General features: G+C 44.7%; 1 protein-coding gene across 1 annotated transcript in view; it reads right to left on the bottom strand.

Annotated features, from left to right (window-relative positions):
* Positions 1–16,840, bottom strand: part of TRAP1 (TNF receptor associated protein 1) — a 71,682-nt gene that overhangs the window by 34,479 nt on the left and 20,363 nt on the right. The window contains exon 5 of the mRNA XM_038419831.2: positions 263–334. Within this exon, the coding sequence (XP_038275759.1) occupies positions 263–334 (72 nt within the window). The remainder of the gene's footprint in view (positions 1–262; positions 335–16,840) is intronic.

A 16,840-nucleotide genomic window follows, 5' to 3' on the forward strand; every position in this document is an offset into this window, starting at 1 on the left:
ATCTACAGAACAGAGGACACATAAGGGATCCCCCAGCTAATGGGACCCTGCTTCCCCAATGAGAGGAAAATGGTTCTTTAGTGTTGTCCTAGTACCAATGACCACACATTTCATGGGTCAGGAATGACAATGGAGCCTTGGGCTGGTTTCACTCCCAACAGGGGTTCCCTTCACGATAGGGCCTAAGGAGATGCAGGCTCGAGGAGCCTTAGGGGAATGAAAATGCCACGAGGACACAACATGAAGGAGGCATCTCTCTTACCTTCGAGCCAGATCGAGCAATGGTGCCAAGATTAGAAACAAGCTCCTCCTGGGTCATTCCAATGCCAGTATCCTGCAGGGAATACAACGATAGAACCTGATGTACCAGGGCACGTGCATTTCCGCAGCAGAAAGGACACAGAGCGTCGCAGTAAATTTCCAAAATCAGACACCACTACCATCGGGGACATTTAGCTAATAAAATGAAAGAGTGGATTTTTCCCCAGTGGATGGTTCCCCTTCCCCAGGCCAGGACATGGGAATCAGGAAAATGCACAGTTCTAAGGTGCAGAAACGACTGTCCAGTGGCTTCAAACCAGATGTTAGCAGAATGCAGAGTAGACACAAAAAAGCACTAAGAAAACCAACTGATTTCTGTACCCTCATAATAGAATACTTTTATCACAGCAGTGCCTACTGACCCCAACCAAGAGGCCCCACCATGGTAGGTGCTGTACAGACACTTAGTGAAGAACAGTCCCTGTCCCTAAAGAGATCAGACCAAGTGTGGGAGAAAGGAAGGCTAATCCCCAAGGTCCCACAGGGAGTCTGTGGCAGGGCAGTGAACTGAACCCAGATCTCCCAAGCCTCAGCCAGTTCAGTACCTTGACCACAAGACCATCCATCCTCATTGTGGGTGTTACCGTGAACCAGCTCTTCTTTATTCTCTTTGTCACCTTCACTAGCCCATTGCTACCCTTTGCAAAACTCAACAGCCGAGTATGCTGGTTGTATGCTGGCATCCAGGCTGGAGAACTGGGTATGAATGTATGTCAAAGCACTCTCATCCTGGCTTCCCCCACAGAGGCTGCCATTTGTGTTGGGTGGGCCAGGAATTGGCTATTACACTGACTATTACCTGCCATGTAGCCCAGGCTTTTAACACTGGCATCTGGTAGAATGAAGTTTGTTGGTCTATTGTTAGTTATTTTCATTCATTTCAGTCTGAATTTACATTCCCATTTAACACAATAAATAACTCACTTCTTGCCATCCTTGATGTCTCTCTCTCAGACAGGAGATCCTTGGACATTAGCAGTAAGAATGGGCTCTGGTTTGCTTTGATTCAGCTTTAGTTTTCCCTGCTGCTCCTTTGGACAATTCTGTGGCAGTATGGCAAAAATCACAACTCAGAAATGGCCAACCCATAACACAGGGGTCCAATCCACTGCGAAACCATAACATAGGGGTCCAATCCACTGCGAATACACCAGTTCTTACTTCCTGCTTTGCAAGAGCTTCCCTGAACCCTTCCCACATTGGGTTTCCCTTTTAAGTTGCTGCATTTGAACTCGGTTCCCTTCATACCTTCCACAGAAATGAAGCACAAGCTAATCACCTCAGAACGGTGAGAAAATGGGCTTGGTGTCACTTTTCAAACGCAAGCTTCCCACAGCACAGCATCACCAGCTGCATTACAAAGGGTTAAGTGAAGTCACTCCAACAGATGTCTCTGAGTCCCTCTGATTATGCACGATGGCACATGATGTGTAACTAGATTTAGTGCCACAGTAAAATGAGGTTTTCGTCCAAAGGAGGGGTTTGAGTCATCTACCATCACCGAGCACAAAGCACTACAATCCTTGCAAAATCAGAAGCAAAACAGGGTCTGATTTCACATGCTCTGAGCACATCTTGTCTAGAGTCGAGGTCCAGGCCCCCAAATGTCAAAAGAATTAATCTGAGTGGAACTGAACAGCACGAGCAGGGATCTCACTGAAATCCAGCCCCTTTGGTGTCTGCTACTTACACCCCCCTCCCCCCCCAGCTAGCTACTTCCTCACCACGTAGGCTTCTTCTTAACTAGCAAAACAAAATGTCATAATTAATGCCGACAATGCACAATTATTTTTTTTAGATCAGTGTTTATTTCCAATGGATGATCAAAATATCTTCAAGAGCATGCAAGACATTGGCTCAAGTATATGTCTTGGTAACTGGTGAGGTGTTTCCTCTGTGTCCACCCAGCTCCCCCTTTTGACACAGAAAAGTGACGCCTTTCATCTGATTAAAGATGGCAGCCCAGTCAGTCACCTTAAAGATGTGAAGTGAATTGGATGCCAGGTAGGGTCTCAATAGCAAGGTTTGTACAGCCAGAAAAAACAAACAGTGAATGGCAAAACCTCAGGAATCTGACAAGAACGTCCCTGCCCCCAGGCCAGAAAGAAAAGTTTTCTGCATCTGGTTCAGGTTCTGTTCATTCCAGACCCCTGAACAGAGCTCTGAGCTCCTCTGATCCACTCCTATTTATAGCATAGCACATCATTCCCAAATTCCTATACCTTAAAAAATAGATCCCTGCTCTCTGAATGTAATTGGCCATTATCGAACCTCTGCCAAACTTACTGCAAAATGCTTAAGGAAAATTTCTGGAGACTGGTTTGAATGGAATGAAACACAACTGCAGTGAAGACAGCTTACAGTTCAAACTGACTGCTCCCAAAACAGCTCTGAACTCAGCTGCTACAGCAGGGGTGGGCAAACTTTTTGGCCCGAGGGCCACATCAGGGTTACAAAACTGTATGGAGGGCCAGATAGGGAAGACTGTGCCTCCCCAAACAGCCTGGCCCCCGCCCCCTATCCGACCCCTCCCACTTCCTGACCCAACTGCCCCCCTCAGAACCCGACCCCCCCACTCCCCTGGGACTCCACCCCCTATCCAACCCCCCCTGCCCCTGACCACCCCTCCCGAGACCCCCCCGACCCTAACCGCTCCCCTGGGACTCCACTCCCTATCCAACCCCTCCTGCTCCCTGTCCCGACTGCCCCAACCCCTATCCACACCCCTGCTCCCCGGGATCCTACCCCCTATCCAGCCCCCTGGGATCCTACCCCTTATCCAGCCCCCCTCCCCTGACTACCCCACTCCCGACAGGCCCCCTGGGACTCCCACGCTTATCCAACCTGCCCCTGTTCCTCGTCCCCTGACCGCCCCCCCACCAGAACCTCCGCCCCATCCAACCGCCCTCTGCTCCCTGTCCCCTGACTGACCCCCAGGACCCCCTGCCCCTTATCCAACCCCCCCGCTCCCTTACCATGGCGCTCAGAGCAGCATGTCTGGCAGCTGCGCCGCTCGGCCAGAGACAGACACTACCGCGCTGCCCTGCAGGAGCGCGCAGCCCCGCCGCCCAGAGCGCTGCCCATGCGGCGGCGTAGCTGCAGGGGAGGGGGGACAACAGGGGAGGGGCCGGAGGCTAGCCTCCCTGGCTGGGAGCTCAAGTGCTGGGCCGGATGTGGCCCGCAGGCCATAGTTTGCCCACATCTGTGCTATAGGGAAATGGGAACAATACTTGTACGTGGTTGGCCAAGAATCCCAGCAAAATGATGTGCCATATAGCAGGCAAATACCTGGACTGGCCGAGATAAATGTGATCAGCTTACAAACTTCTCTCTTTCAGTGCACAGGCTCTCTGACAGCTGCAGCTCTTTTGTCACCAGATGGCACTGCTCCCAGCCAGCTCTCTAATCAATGAGCAGCACCCTAGGGAATGATGTCCTGCAGCAAAGACCACATTCATACTTATGCAAAGCAGACCCTCTACAGGTTTGGAAGGTAAATAAAACTCCCAGGAATGTGGAGGGGGGGCAGAAAGGACTAAGAGCCAACAACACAGGCTCCAGTAAAACCAAAGACAGGAACTACTGGAGTTTCTATTCTCTTCACCCAGCAGCTTACAGAGAAGTCTGCAATCTTCAGCAAGTCAGCAGTGTGCATTTCTAGGAGAGTCTTAGGCAGAGGCGACTGCATGACCACAGAATTAAGAACATTTTAAAAACACTTTCTAACCCTGCTGCATCCAACATTATTAGAGAGAGAGAGCAGTCACTCCATTGTTCAAATTGGGTTTATAAGGGACACTTAGCTGCAATTTCAGGCCCCACTCTGAAATCCACAAGAAAAGTGATACCATCCTCAAAATTGGTAGGTTACATTGGGTGCAAAGATAAAATTTTTCTATAGAATGGGAAGTGAACTGGATACTATTAATTGAGAGATGTGTTCTCCAGAGTTCAGGAGAGCTAATGCTTTTCTGCAACTTTGTAGCAAAGATGACAAACCACAATGCAGGAAAGAAACAGAAGTAGTTCATAGTATTCCCCTAACTCAGTCAATATTACCTTTCAAGCATGTTAGGGCTTGTATACATGGGTACACTCAAGGAAATTAATCCAAATTAACAAAAAGGTACGAATTTAAAGTGCATTTATTAAATCTCATAAACCCCTGTGTGGACACTCTTAAAATGGATTTAATTTGATTTCTCTTAGAAATCAATTAGTTTAGATTCACTTCTACTTTAATTCTGAATAAGAGCATCCACAAAGAGATTTAATGCAGTTTAACTAATCCACTTTAAAAATTAATTCAGATTAACTCTCATGAGCGTCCCCAGGTAGACAATCTCTTAGACGCACAAGAATTTCAAAATTATGGTTGCACTTCTCCAACTAAAGATCCATATAACTAACTAAACATAACTCTTTTTCTGAAGAGATGCCACTCTGCCACCTTCCTTTTTGAAGAGCACAGAAAAACTACTCCATAGCTCATTGGTTTCATAATCCTTTCTCATACAGAGATGCCTCTGATACAACGTGAGATGATCTGTCACCAAACTGACCTTTGTTCTAAGGGCTTTTCTACCCATGGGATAATGTGCTACATGGGGGGGGGGGGAGCAGGAGGGGAAGGGAAGGGGTGATTTCTAAAGTGTGCTAAATTGTTGTATATTAATTGATCCATGTAGACCCTGCTGGTGCGCACTAATGGTTCCCTAGTGTGCTTTAACATAGAAGCGCACTCGGGAACCTTTAACATGCACCATCATGGTCTATATCAGGGGTTCTCAACCTTTTTCTTACCGAGGCCCGCTCGTCAACATGCTATAAAAATGTCAGGGCCCCGCAGGAGCAGGGGCTCCCAGCGCTGCTCCCAGCTTCGGGGCAGGGGGTGCAGGGGCTCCCAGCTTCAGCCCCCCACTGCTCCTGGCTTGCGGGGGGCAGGGAGGTTTGCCGACTTCAGCACCACACTGCTCCCGGCTTCGGGGACTTGATGGGGGGAGGGGTGCTGCCTTTAGACCCATGCCTTTCCCGGCTGGGATAGAGGGGGCTGCCAGCTTTAGCCCTGCACTGCTCCAGACCCCCAGCTGAGAACCACTGGTCTATGTGGACTAGTTATTACACAACATGTTAGCACACTTTAGAACAGGGGTTCTCTAACTAGGGATTGCAACCCCTCAGGGGGCTGCAAGATTATTACATGGCAGGTCATGGCCCATCAGCCTCCACCCGCAAATCCTGCTTCGCCTCCAGCATTTATAAGAGTGTTAAATATAAAAAAATGTGTTTTTTAATTTATAAGGGGGGAGTCAGAGGCTTGCTGTGTGAAAGGGGTCACCAGTACAAAAGTTTGAGAACCACTGCTTTAGAACATAAGAAGAGCCATAATGGGTCAGACCAAAGGTCCATCTAGCCCAGTATCCTGTCTGCCAACAGTGACTAATGCCAGAAGCTTCAGAGGGAATGAACAGAACAAATAATCATCAAATGATCCTTCCCATGTGGCCCATTCCTAGCTTCTGGCAAGCACCTCCAGAGAGCATGTAGACAAGCCCTAACTTTGTGATCTGGGCATAGGAAATTTGCCTATGTTGTACGTCTCATAACTTGGATAACTGGCTGGCATGTGGAATCTTGGGATTAGCACTATGAGGTGCTAAGTACCTTCTCAATGACTCAGGACCCTGAACCCCTTAATGAAGAGAAGTCAATGAATGCCTTCAGCTTGCTCTGTGCTAATAGCCAATTTGCTAAAAGCTTGCTAATCAGGACTTTGTAAAATTCTTGTATGTATACTATGCTTGACTGTAAAGCAACCCAACCACTACAGAATAACAACAATCTAGTTTTTGTGGCCACTGCCAAAATGAAGCTATTTGTTACAGATCAATGAGGTACAGCAGCAGGAAGGCTCACTTTCTGAGTTCTCTCAATGGGGTCAGATTTAAGCTAGTTTGGGTGCTTGGCTTAAGGAAAGTAACTGAAATCCACAGGAACACAGGCATTACCAGGCTAGATCAGACCTGTGGTCCATCTAGTCCTATGTCCTGCCTCCAGCAGTGACCTGTGTCTGATGCTTCAGAGGAAGGTGCATGAGATGCTGCAGTGGGAAGATGTGAGGTAATTTCCTCCCAAGAAGGTCTCATCCTAATATTTAGAGATTGGTTTAAGCCCTGTAGCCTGATGTTTTATTTCCTTTCCAATACTCTTTTTGGCATCATTAATAATAACAATTCTGAATCTTACTAAGTTCTTGGCCTCAAAACCTTCTTGTGCCAGTGAATTCTACAGTTTATCTACACATTGTGTGAAAAAGTATTTCTTTTCATCAGTCTTCAATCTCCGACTTTTTAAATGTCATTGAATATCCCCTTGTTCTTGTATTACGAGACAGAGCCCAGAAGCTCCCAAGCCACCTTCTGCAGACTGTGTGTTATTATTTTATATATTTTTATACTCCTTGGATTTCTAATTTGTTTGTGAGAAGCTGTAATGCTTTTGAATGGTAACACACCCTCCAGCCGCTGTAACACCTGTAACCTGGACTTCACCTGGAAGATTTCTGCATGTGTTTCTTAACTGTTAGAGCTAACAAGGTGCTTAGTTCTGTTCAGAATACTAGCCTCAGGTCCATCCTGTCCCTGCCACAAAGAGTGCACAATCCACAGGACAGGAAGGACGCACTAGGAGACCCAGACAAAGGAATTCTTTAGTTAACTGTTTTTATTCCCCCTTTCCACAATTTTTCCATTTGGAGGCCTCACAGAAGTGGGTCTTTAGGATAGACTTGACTTCTAGGAGAGGAAGAAAGCCTAGTACAATGGGGTGGGGGATTGGGGTTTCTACAAGTTGAGTAGAGTGGGACAATTATACTCCCATGTCTTACATCCGACACCCCAGAATGATATTAGCCTTTTCCACAACTGCATCACATTCTTAACTCGCATTCAATCTGTGAACGCCCAGGATCCTTTGCAGCAGTACTACCACCTAGTCAGTTATTCTCCATTTTGTAGTTATGATTTGATTTGTCCTTCCTAAGTGAAGTATTTAACACTTAACTTCATTGAATTTCATCTTGTTGAGTTCAAACCAAAGCTCTAAATTGTCATGGTCATTTTAAATTATAATCCTGTCCTCCAACGTGCCTGCAACAACTTCCATCTTGGTGTCATCTGCAAACTTTATAAGCATAATCTCCACTTCATTATCCAAGTCACTGTTGAAAATATTGAACAGTACAGGACCCAGGACTGACCCCTGTGGGACTCCACTATAGATTACACCCTCCCAGTTTGACAGCGAATTATTGATAACTATTCTTTGAGTATGTCCCTTCAACCAGTTGTGCATCAATCTTATGGCAATTTCATCTAGGCCACATTTCTCTAGTTTGTTATGAGAATGTCATGTAGGATTGTGTCAAAAGTTCTATTAAAATCAAGATATATCATGTTTACTGCTGCCCGCATCCGCTACGCCAGTAACCCTCTCAAGGAAGGAAATCAGGTTGGTTTGGAAAGATTTGTTCTTGACAAATCTATGCTGGCTCAGTCTTATAACCCTAGTAACCTTCAGGTGCTTACAAATTGATTTTTTAGTAATTTATTCCAGTATTTTTCCAGGTATTGACTTTAGGTTGACTGTTCTATAATTCCCTGGGTCCTCTTTGTTCTCTTTTTGAAAACAGTACTATGTTTGCCTTTCGCCAATCCTCTGGGACCTCTTTGTCTTCCATGAGTTCTCCTGGATAATCACTAATGGTCCTGAGATTGTTCCAGCTCGTTCCTTAAGTACCCTAGGATGAATTTCATCAAGTCCTGCTGACTTGAGTACATCTTAATATTCTTTATCCTGTTCTTTCCCTATTTTGGCTTGTGGTCCTTCCTCCTTGTTGTTAATATTAATTGTGTTGAGTATCTGGTCACCATTAACCTTTTTACTGAAGACTGAAGCAAAATAGAATTAAATTCCTCAGACTTCTCTTGATGTCATCAGTTATTAGTTCTCCTGCCCCACTAAGCGGAGGACCTACACCTTCCTTCAAATTGCCTTTCACCTTCAGATTCACTACCAATTCCTTTCTCCTGATCAGAATGAAGTCTAAAATGGCTGTCCTGTGGTTACTTCCTCCACTGTTTGAAACAAAAAACTGTTCTCGGTACATTCCAAGAACTTACTGGAAAATTTTGTGTTTTACTGTACAGTAACTCCTTGCTTAACATTGTAATTATGTTCCTGAAAAATGCTACTTTAGACAAAACGATGTTAAGCTAATCCAATTTCCCCATAAGAATTAATGTAAATCGGGGTGCTTAGGTTCCAGGGAAATGTTTTTTGCCAGACAAAAGACATTACACACACACACACACACACACACACACACACAGTATAAGTTTTAAACAAACAATTTAATACTGTACACCGCAATGATGATTGTGAAGCTTGGTTGAGGTGGTGGAGTCAGAGGGTGGGATATTTCCCAGGGAATGGCTTGATGCTAAATGATGAGCTAACGCTCGGCTGAGCCCTCAAGGGTTAACACATCGTTGTTAATGTATGCTCACATTCTACAATGCAGCAGGAATGGAGGGAAAAGACAATAGACACATGGCAGTGGCTGCAAACATTCCCTGCGGAAACTGAACATGATGATGAACCCACGCTACCCCACTGGAGCACACTACTCCCTCCACTTTCCAAAGTGCCAGGCCGTGCACGAGTGCATGTGTGTGAGACACACACACACACACACCATGTGTGCGTGTATGTTCATGTGTGTGAGAGAAAGACACACATTGCCCCTTTAAGTACGCTGACCGCACTCTCAATACGCTGCCTTTTTAAGTAGATCAGCAAGTTGAGACAGTAGCTGCTGCCAGCACGCTTCCTCCATCCTGATACCTGTGTGACCCCCCCGCTCTGTGGAGATGGGGTACAGGAGTGGAGGGAGGGGGACACCCTGACATCAGCACCCCTTTTCCCCCACAGCCCCTGCACAGCAAGCAGGAGGCTCCCAGGAGCAGCTCTAAGGCAGAGGGCAGGAGCAGCACACGGCAGTGGGGAGGAGCGACACCTGAACTGCCCAGCACTTGGTAGCCTGCCGCACAGGGAATTTAGGGGAGCGGCTAGGGGAGCTGCCAGGCCACCCTGGTTCCAATCCCCCACCAACTAGCTCCTCTTTCTGCAAGCAGTGAACAAAGCAGGAGGTTGCCAAACAATGTTATAAGGGAGCACTGTGCAACTTTAAATGAGTATGTTCTCTAACTGATCAGCGAAGTTACAATGAAGCAATGTTATCCAGGACTACATTAAGTGAGGAGTTACTGTATTACTTTTCCAACAGATGCTTGGGTAGTTCAAGTCCCCCATTACTACCAGGCTTTGTGTTTTGGATATTTCAGCTATTTGTTCTGGAAATGCCTCATCCACCTTCTCTTCCTGATTTGGGGGGTCAACAGTAGACCCCTAGCTGGAGACTTTCAACTAGTTTGCCTCTCACCTCCTTCTGGACCTCAGAACCTTCATGTCTTATGCAACCCATCTCCCTTTTTATCCTTCCTAAACAAGCTATATCCCTCTATATCAATATTCCAATCATGAGACTTCTCATCAAGTCTCTATGACACCAATTAAGTCATAGTTTAGCTTATGTACTAATACATCCAGTTCTTACTGCTCATTCCCCATACTCTTTCGATTTGTATATAGACATCTAAGATGTTGGGCTGATTCCCCCATTGATTTCCCTCGTTGCTCCTATGACCTTTTGTAATTTTCCATGTCTCCCGTAACAACTTCTACCCCTCTACTAACATTCCTTTTTTTTTTTTTAATGCTTTCCTGTGTGCTTTTGTCACCTCCTCCCTTTGAAACTAATTTAAAGCCTTCCTCACTAGGTTGGCAAGATGGTGCAAGACAATTCTCTTCCCCTTCTTGGTGAAGTGGACACCATCTATTCCCAGCAGACTTCTTCCTGGAACAGCATTCCACAGTGGAGGAAGCTGAAGCCTTCCTGTCAACACCATCTATACAGCCATGCATTCATCTACAGGATGCGCATATGCCTGCCTAGGCCCTTACCCTCAACTAGGAGAATTCACAAGAATACAACCTGCGTCCCCAACTCCTTCACCCTTGCTCCCAGCCTCCTGCCATCTGTGGGATTCTGCCTTCCCAGTGCAGTTACTAATAGATGGCAAGAGAACAGGAGCAGCAAACGCGGATCTGGGAGCTCTCTAGGTGGAGAAGTGACTATGTGACCGTTGGAGTGACAGTGCTGTCTGTCTGTCGTGTGCTTGCTTACCTTGTGCCTGCTTTATTTAAGTTTATGTGCTGAGCCTACTGGCCTTCCAGGCAAGGCTGAGAGCTTCATAACGAGGCTCCACTTTGCCATCCTTAGACCCCTAATCCCTTTAGGATATCTTGACAAGAGGCTGGGGCTAACTGAGGGAGAAGAGGGGTTTAGAAAGTCAGCTCATAAGCGACCAGAAGAGCGAGTGAACAGCAGCAGCAAACGGGAGTTTTGCGAGGGAGTTTAGAGAGGAAGCCGAAGAACCAGATATACCTAATATTCCCTAAATTTAGGGCAAAAACAAAAACCCAACATTTGTAAGTGCTTGCATAAAATTGGAAAAAGTCTAAATACTAGATGGCTGAACTTGAGTGCCTGGTATTAAATGAGGATATTTATTTAACAGACATCACAGAAACTTGGTGGAATGATAATAATCCATGGGACATAGTAATATCAGGTACCAAATATATAAGAATGGCCATGTAGGTCACAGTAGTGGGAGAGTGACACTATATGTGAAAGGAAGCATACAGTGAAATACAGTAAAAATTGTAAATGGATCAAACTGTACCATAGAATCTCTATGGACATAAATTCCATGCTCAAATAATAAATAGTATAGCAATAAGAATATATTACCAGCGCCTCACTGGGATGTTGACAGTGATTGTGAAATACTCAAGTTGATTAGAGAGGCCACAAAATCAGAAAACTCAATAATAATGGGGGATTTCAACTATCCCCATATTGACTGGGAACATGTTATCTCAAGATGTGATGCAGAGATAAAATTTCAAGATACCATTAATGACTACTTCTTGGAGGCATTCTGGATTTAGTCCTACATGAAGCCCAGGATCTGGTCTAAGAGACAAATATAGCTGAGCCGCTCAGTAACAGCAACAATAAGGTAATTAAATTTAATGTCCTTGCAGGAGGGAAAATACCAAAGAAACCTACCACAGTAGCATTTAACTTCAAAAAGGGGAACTAAACAAAATGAGGAGGCTAGTTAAACAGAAATCAAAAGGAACAGTCACAAGAGTGAAATGCCTGTAAGCTTCATGGAAAATTTTAAAAAACACCGTAATTAAGGCTCAAATTATATGTATACCTCACATAAACAAAAGTAGTAAGAGGATCAAAAAAATGTGACCATGGCTAAACAACAGAGTAAAATAGGCAGTTAGAGACAAAAAGACATTTTCTAAAAAGTGGAGGTCAAATCCTACTGAGGAAAATAGAAAGGAGCATAAACTCTGGCAAGTGTAAAAGTATAATCAGGCAGGCCAAAAAAGAATGTGAAGAGGAATAGCAAAAGACAAAAACCTAACAGCAGATTTTTTTTTTTTTAAGTACATCAGAAGCTGAAAGCCTACTAAACAATCAGTGGGGCTACTCGACAAGTAAGGTGCTAAAGGAGCACTCAAAGAAGAAAATGCTGTTACAGAGAAGCTAAATGAATTCTCTGCATTGGTCTTCACTGCAGAGGATGTGAGGAAATTCCCACACCTAAGTCATTCTTTTTAGGTGACAAATCTGAGGTACTGTCCCAAATTGAGGTGTCATTAGAGGTGGTTTTGGAATAAATTGATAAATTAAACAGTAATAAGTCATCAGGACCAGATGGTATTGGTGAAGAGTGCTGAAGGAACTCAAATATGAAACTACAGAGATGGGACACTAGATAGGGAGGGCTCTGAGTTACTACAGATAATTCTTTCCCAGGTGTCTCCCTAGTGCATCTTTCCCACATGCTCAAGGCCTAACCCAGGAGGTGGGCCTTTTTGGCCCAAGGGCCACATCGGGTATGGAAATTGTATGGCGGGCCATGAATGCTCATGAAATTGGGGGTTGCGGGGGGGTGAGGGCTCTGGGGGGGGGCTAGGGATGAGGGGTTGTGGGTCCCGGCCGTCAGCCCTGCTCAGCCAGCTGCCTACCTAGATGAACGGAATCCCAGGCTGGCAGCGGGCTGAGCAGGGTTGGAGGCTGGGACCCCGGCTGGCAAGAGCCATCGGATGGAACCGCAGGCCGGGTTGCGAGCTGAGTGGGACCGGCTGCCAGGACCCCAGCTGGCAGGAGCTGGCAGCCAGAACCCCAGACCAGCAGCGGGCTGAGCTGCTCAGCCCGCTGCCAGTCTGGGTTTCCGGCCACCAGTCCTGCTCAGCCCGCTGCAGGCCTGGGATACCAGCTGCCAGCCCCTGTTCACCTCACTGCCGGTCTGGGGTTCCCATCAGCTGGGATCTGGGCCTCTGGCCCCATTCAGCCCGCTGCAGGCCTGAGGTACCAGCAGCAAGCCCGGGGCTCTGCTCCTGGCCTCGGCACAGTGCTCTGCTGCTGGCCCCAGCCTGAGGCAGTGAGGGGTGCAGACAGGGGCAAGAGGGGGCGAAGCTCAGCACCAGAACCTTAAAAGTTGTTCCTGGTCCTGGTTTGCTGCTTATATCAGACCACGTCTGCGTCTGATCTTGTGCATGCCCTCTGTCGCCATTTTTTCTCCCCACTGACAGTTGAGGGGAACATTTGAAAAAAATGGCAGCTCCTAAGAAAGCAAAGTTAGATGTCTGTACATTTCAGCCTTCTTAGTAGACAGACATCTGGATTTATTCAAAAGAAGGACCGTGCTGTTTGTGCTTTCTGTTGTGAAAGTGTTGTTTGTCGCACATCAAGTGTTCGATGACATTTTGAAACAAAGCATAAGAAAACCTTTCTTGACGAAGCAGACAAGACTGAATCGATCAAAAAGGCAGTAGCAGGAAATGAGAGGCAAAGGAGTGTTTTTAAAAGCTTAAGTGTAAGTAAAAATCAAGCTACAGAAGGAAGTTACAAGATTGCACAGTGCATTGCAAAAAACCGAAAGCCATTTACAGATGGGGAATATATAAAAAGGTTTTCTCAGCAGTTCGGAGATTTTGTTCAATGATTTGCCAAATAAAGATACGATATCTAGAATAAAAGAATTGCCTGTCTGACAGAATAGTTGAGAGAAGCATAAGCGAAATGACAGAAAACATTAAGGAAAAGCAGATGACTGCATTAAAAGACAGCAATGTTTAGCGTTGCAGTTGATGAGAGCGTGGATATAAATGACGTTCTATGTTTGACAAAAAGAAAAGGAGTACTTGTGGCACCTTAGAGACTAACAAATTTATTAGAGCATAAGCTTTCGTGAGCTACAGCTCACTTCATCGGATGCATCCGATGAAGTGAGCTGTAGCTCACGAAAGCTTATGCTCTAATAAATTTGTTAGTCTCTAAGGTGCCACAAGTACTCCTTTTCTTTTTGCGAATACAGACTAACACGGCTGCTACTCTGAAACCTATGTTTGACAGTTGTTGCAAGATATTGTGCTTCCGATGAAATCCAAGAGGAACTTTGTTGCCTAAAATCCCTGCATGGCACAACAAAGGGGAAAGATATAGTGGAAAGTTTTATAAACCATTCTGAAGAACGAGGAGTTGACATCAGAAAAATATTTTGTGCGACAACAGATGGTGCTCCTGCCATGGTCAGAAAATGGAAGGGATTTGTAAAGTTACATGAAAATCAAATTGGCTGCGCAACAGTCAAATTTCACTGTATCATCCATCAAGAAAACCTGTGTCCTAAAATTTCTAATTCCGAACTTAATAATGTGATAAATACAGTGGTGCGAATTGTGAATTTCCTTGTTGCTCCATCTGCTTTGACTCACAGATAGTTTCAAGCACTGCTAGAAGAGATGGACAGTACTTATAACAACATTCTCCTTCACAGCAACATTCGGTGGCTAAGTAGTGGCAAGGTTTTGGTGCGCTTTGTAAACTGTTTTGATGTAATCAAGGCCTTTTTGTCGGAAAAAGGACAAAACTAGCCCCAACTAGATGATGACTAATGGCTCTTTAAGCTCCTGTTTCTAACTGACATCACTGCTCACCTAAATGAACTCAACCTCTGTCTCCAGGGCAAATGTGTCTGGATCTTTATGAAGCCTGGAAGGCATTTGTTGTAAAACTAACAGTTTTTGCTCGAGATATTCAAAGTTCTACTTTCCACTACTTCCAACACATAAAAGAGCTATCAACCCGTTGCACTATCAGTGCTGATGAGATTGGAATGTACATGCAAGAACTGAAATCAGAATTTTCTGACAGATTTCAAGATTTCCAGCAATTTGGCCCAATGCTTCCTTTTCTAATTAAACCTGAAAAGTTCAACGAAAGTGACTTGGATTTGTCTGTATTTCAGTGGATGGGTGTTGATTTCGAAATGCAGCTCATTCTGTTAAAAAGCTCAGAATCGTGGGCATCAAAGTTTGTAGATCTGCAGAGTGCACTTGAAGCTACCGAGAGAGATCATGGGTCCTCTATTCTGACCTGCTGGACGTTCCTGCCAGTGAAATTTAACTGTTTGAAGAAAATTGCATTTGCAATGCTTTCAGCATTTGGATCCACGTACATGTGTGAACAGGTATTTTCACACATGAAATCTGTCCTCTATCCCTCTCGGAGCTAGTTAACATTTGATCACTCAGAAGGCTGGGTGCAGCTTAAAGTATCCAAATACGAGCCAGACATTGGAAAACTTAGCAAGGAAAAGCAAGGGCAAGGATCACACTAAACTGATAAAATCTGCATTTAATTTTAAATGAAGCTTCTTAAACATTTTTAAAACCTTATTTACTTTACATACAACAACAGTTTAGTTATATAATATAGACTTATAGAGAGACCTTCTAAAAACGTTAAAATGTATTACTGGCAAGTGAAACCTTAAATTACAGTAAATAAATGAACATTTGGCACACCACTTCTGAAAGTTGCTGACCCCTGATATAAAGTATACTTGGATTTCAGCAAGCCTCTGACAAGGTCCCTAACCAAAGGCTCTTAAGCAAAGTAGGCAGTCACAAGATAAGATGGAAGGGCCTCTCATGGATCAGTAACTGCTTAAAAAAATAGGAAAAAGAGGGGAGGAACAAATGGTCAGTTTTCATAGTGAACAGGGGTAAACAACAGGGTCCCCAAGGGTCTGTACTGGGACAAGTGCTATTCAACATATTCAAAAACAAGCTGGAAAAAGGAGTAAACACTGAGGTGGCAAAATTTTCAGACAATACAAAATTACTTAAGATAGCTTCGTATTTAACTAACTGTGAACAGTTACGAAGAGATCTCACAAAACTGGGTGATGGGATCAAAATGGTAGATGAAATTCAATACTGAGAAGAGCAAAGTAACGTACATTGGAGAAAACAATCCCAACTATGCATACATAATGAAGCTAATTTAGACCCCACTCAAGAAAGACATCTTGAACTCATGGTGCATCTGAAAACATCTGCTCAAAAAACAGCAGTCAAAAAAGTTAATAATGTTAGGAACAATTAAGAAAGGTATAGATAATAAGAGAGAAAATATCATAACGCCACTATGGAAATCCATGGTACACCCTTGAATACCGCATGCAGCTCTGGTCACCCTATCTCAAAAACATATATTAGACTTGGAATAAGTAGATAAAATGGCAACCAAAATGATTAGAGGTAAGGAGTAGTTGCCATATGAGGAGAGATTAAAAAGACTGGGTCTGTTCTGCTTAGAAAAGAGACAACTGGGGGGGGGAGGGGAAAGATATGATAGAGGACTTTCTCCATGGTGTGGAGAAAGTGAATAGCGAAGTATTATTTACCCTTTCAGATAACACAAGAATCAGACTTCCCTCAATGAAATTAATAGGCAGCAGGTTAAAACAAACATAAGGAAGTACTTCTTCAAACAACCTAGAGTCAACCTGTGGAACTCACTGCAAGAGGATATTGTGACGGCCAAAAGCATAACTGGGTTCAAAAATAAATAAATTCATGGAGGACAGGTCCAATGGCTATTAGCCAAAATGGTCAGGGAGGGAACCCAATGCCATGCCCTGCAAATCCCAGAGCATGCCCTGCAAATCCCAGGAAGAGCAGATATGGGCTAGACAGGAACTGCATTCCAGTGCTGGGATTACAGCTGTGTCTAGGTCTCTAATGGAGAAATCACTTGCTTAGACAATGGCCAAGGAAATATAACAGCACTGTGAAACTCAGAAAGTAACAAATACAATTCACTAATCCATGGATTTTCAAACACTCCCTACTGTGGAACACAACACACACATTGTATTGCCCAGCCCCCGTCTTCCCACTCATGATCACTTATCCCTATGGCAACTGCAGCAGGCCCTTACGTGGAAAAGTGAAAGTA

This window comes from Dermochelys coriacea, chromosome 10 (assembly GCF_009764565.3).
Source record: "Dermochelys coriacea isolate rDerCor1 chromosome 10, rDerCor1.pri.v4, whole genome shotgun sequence".
In the NCBI taxonomy this organism is placed as follows: Eukaryota; Metazoa; Chordata; order Testudines; family Dermochelyidae; genus Dermochelys; species Dermochelys coriacea.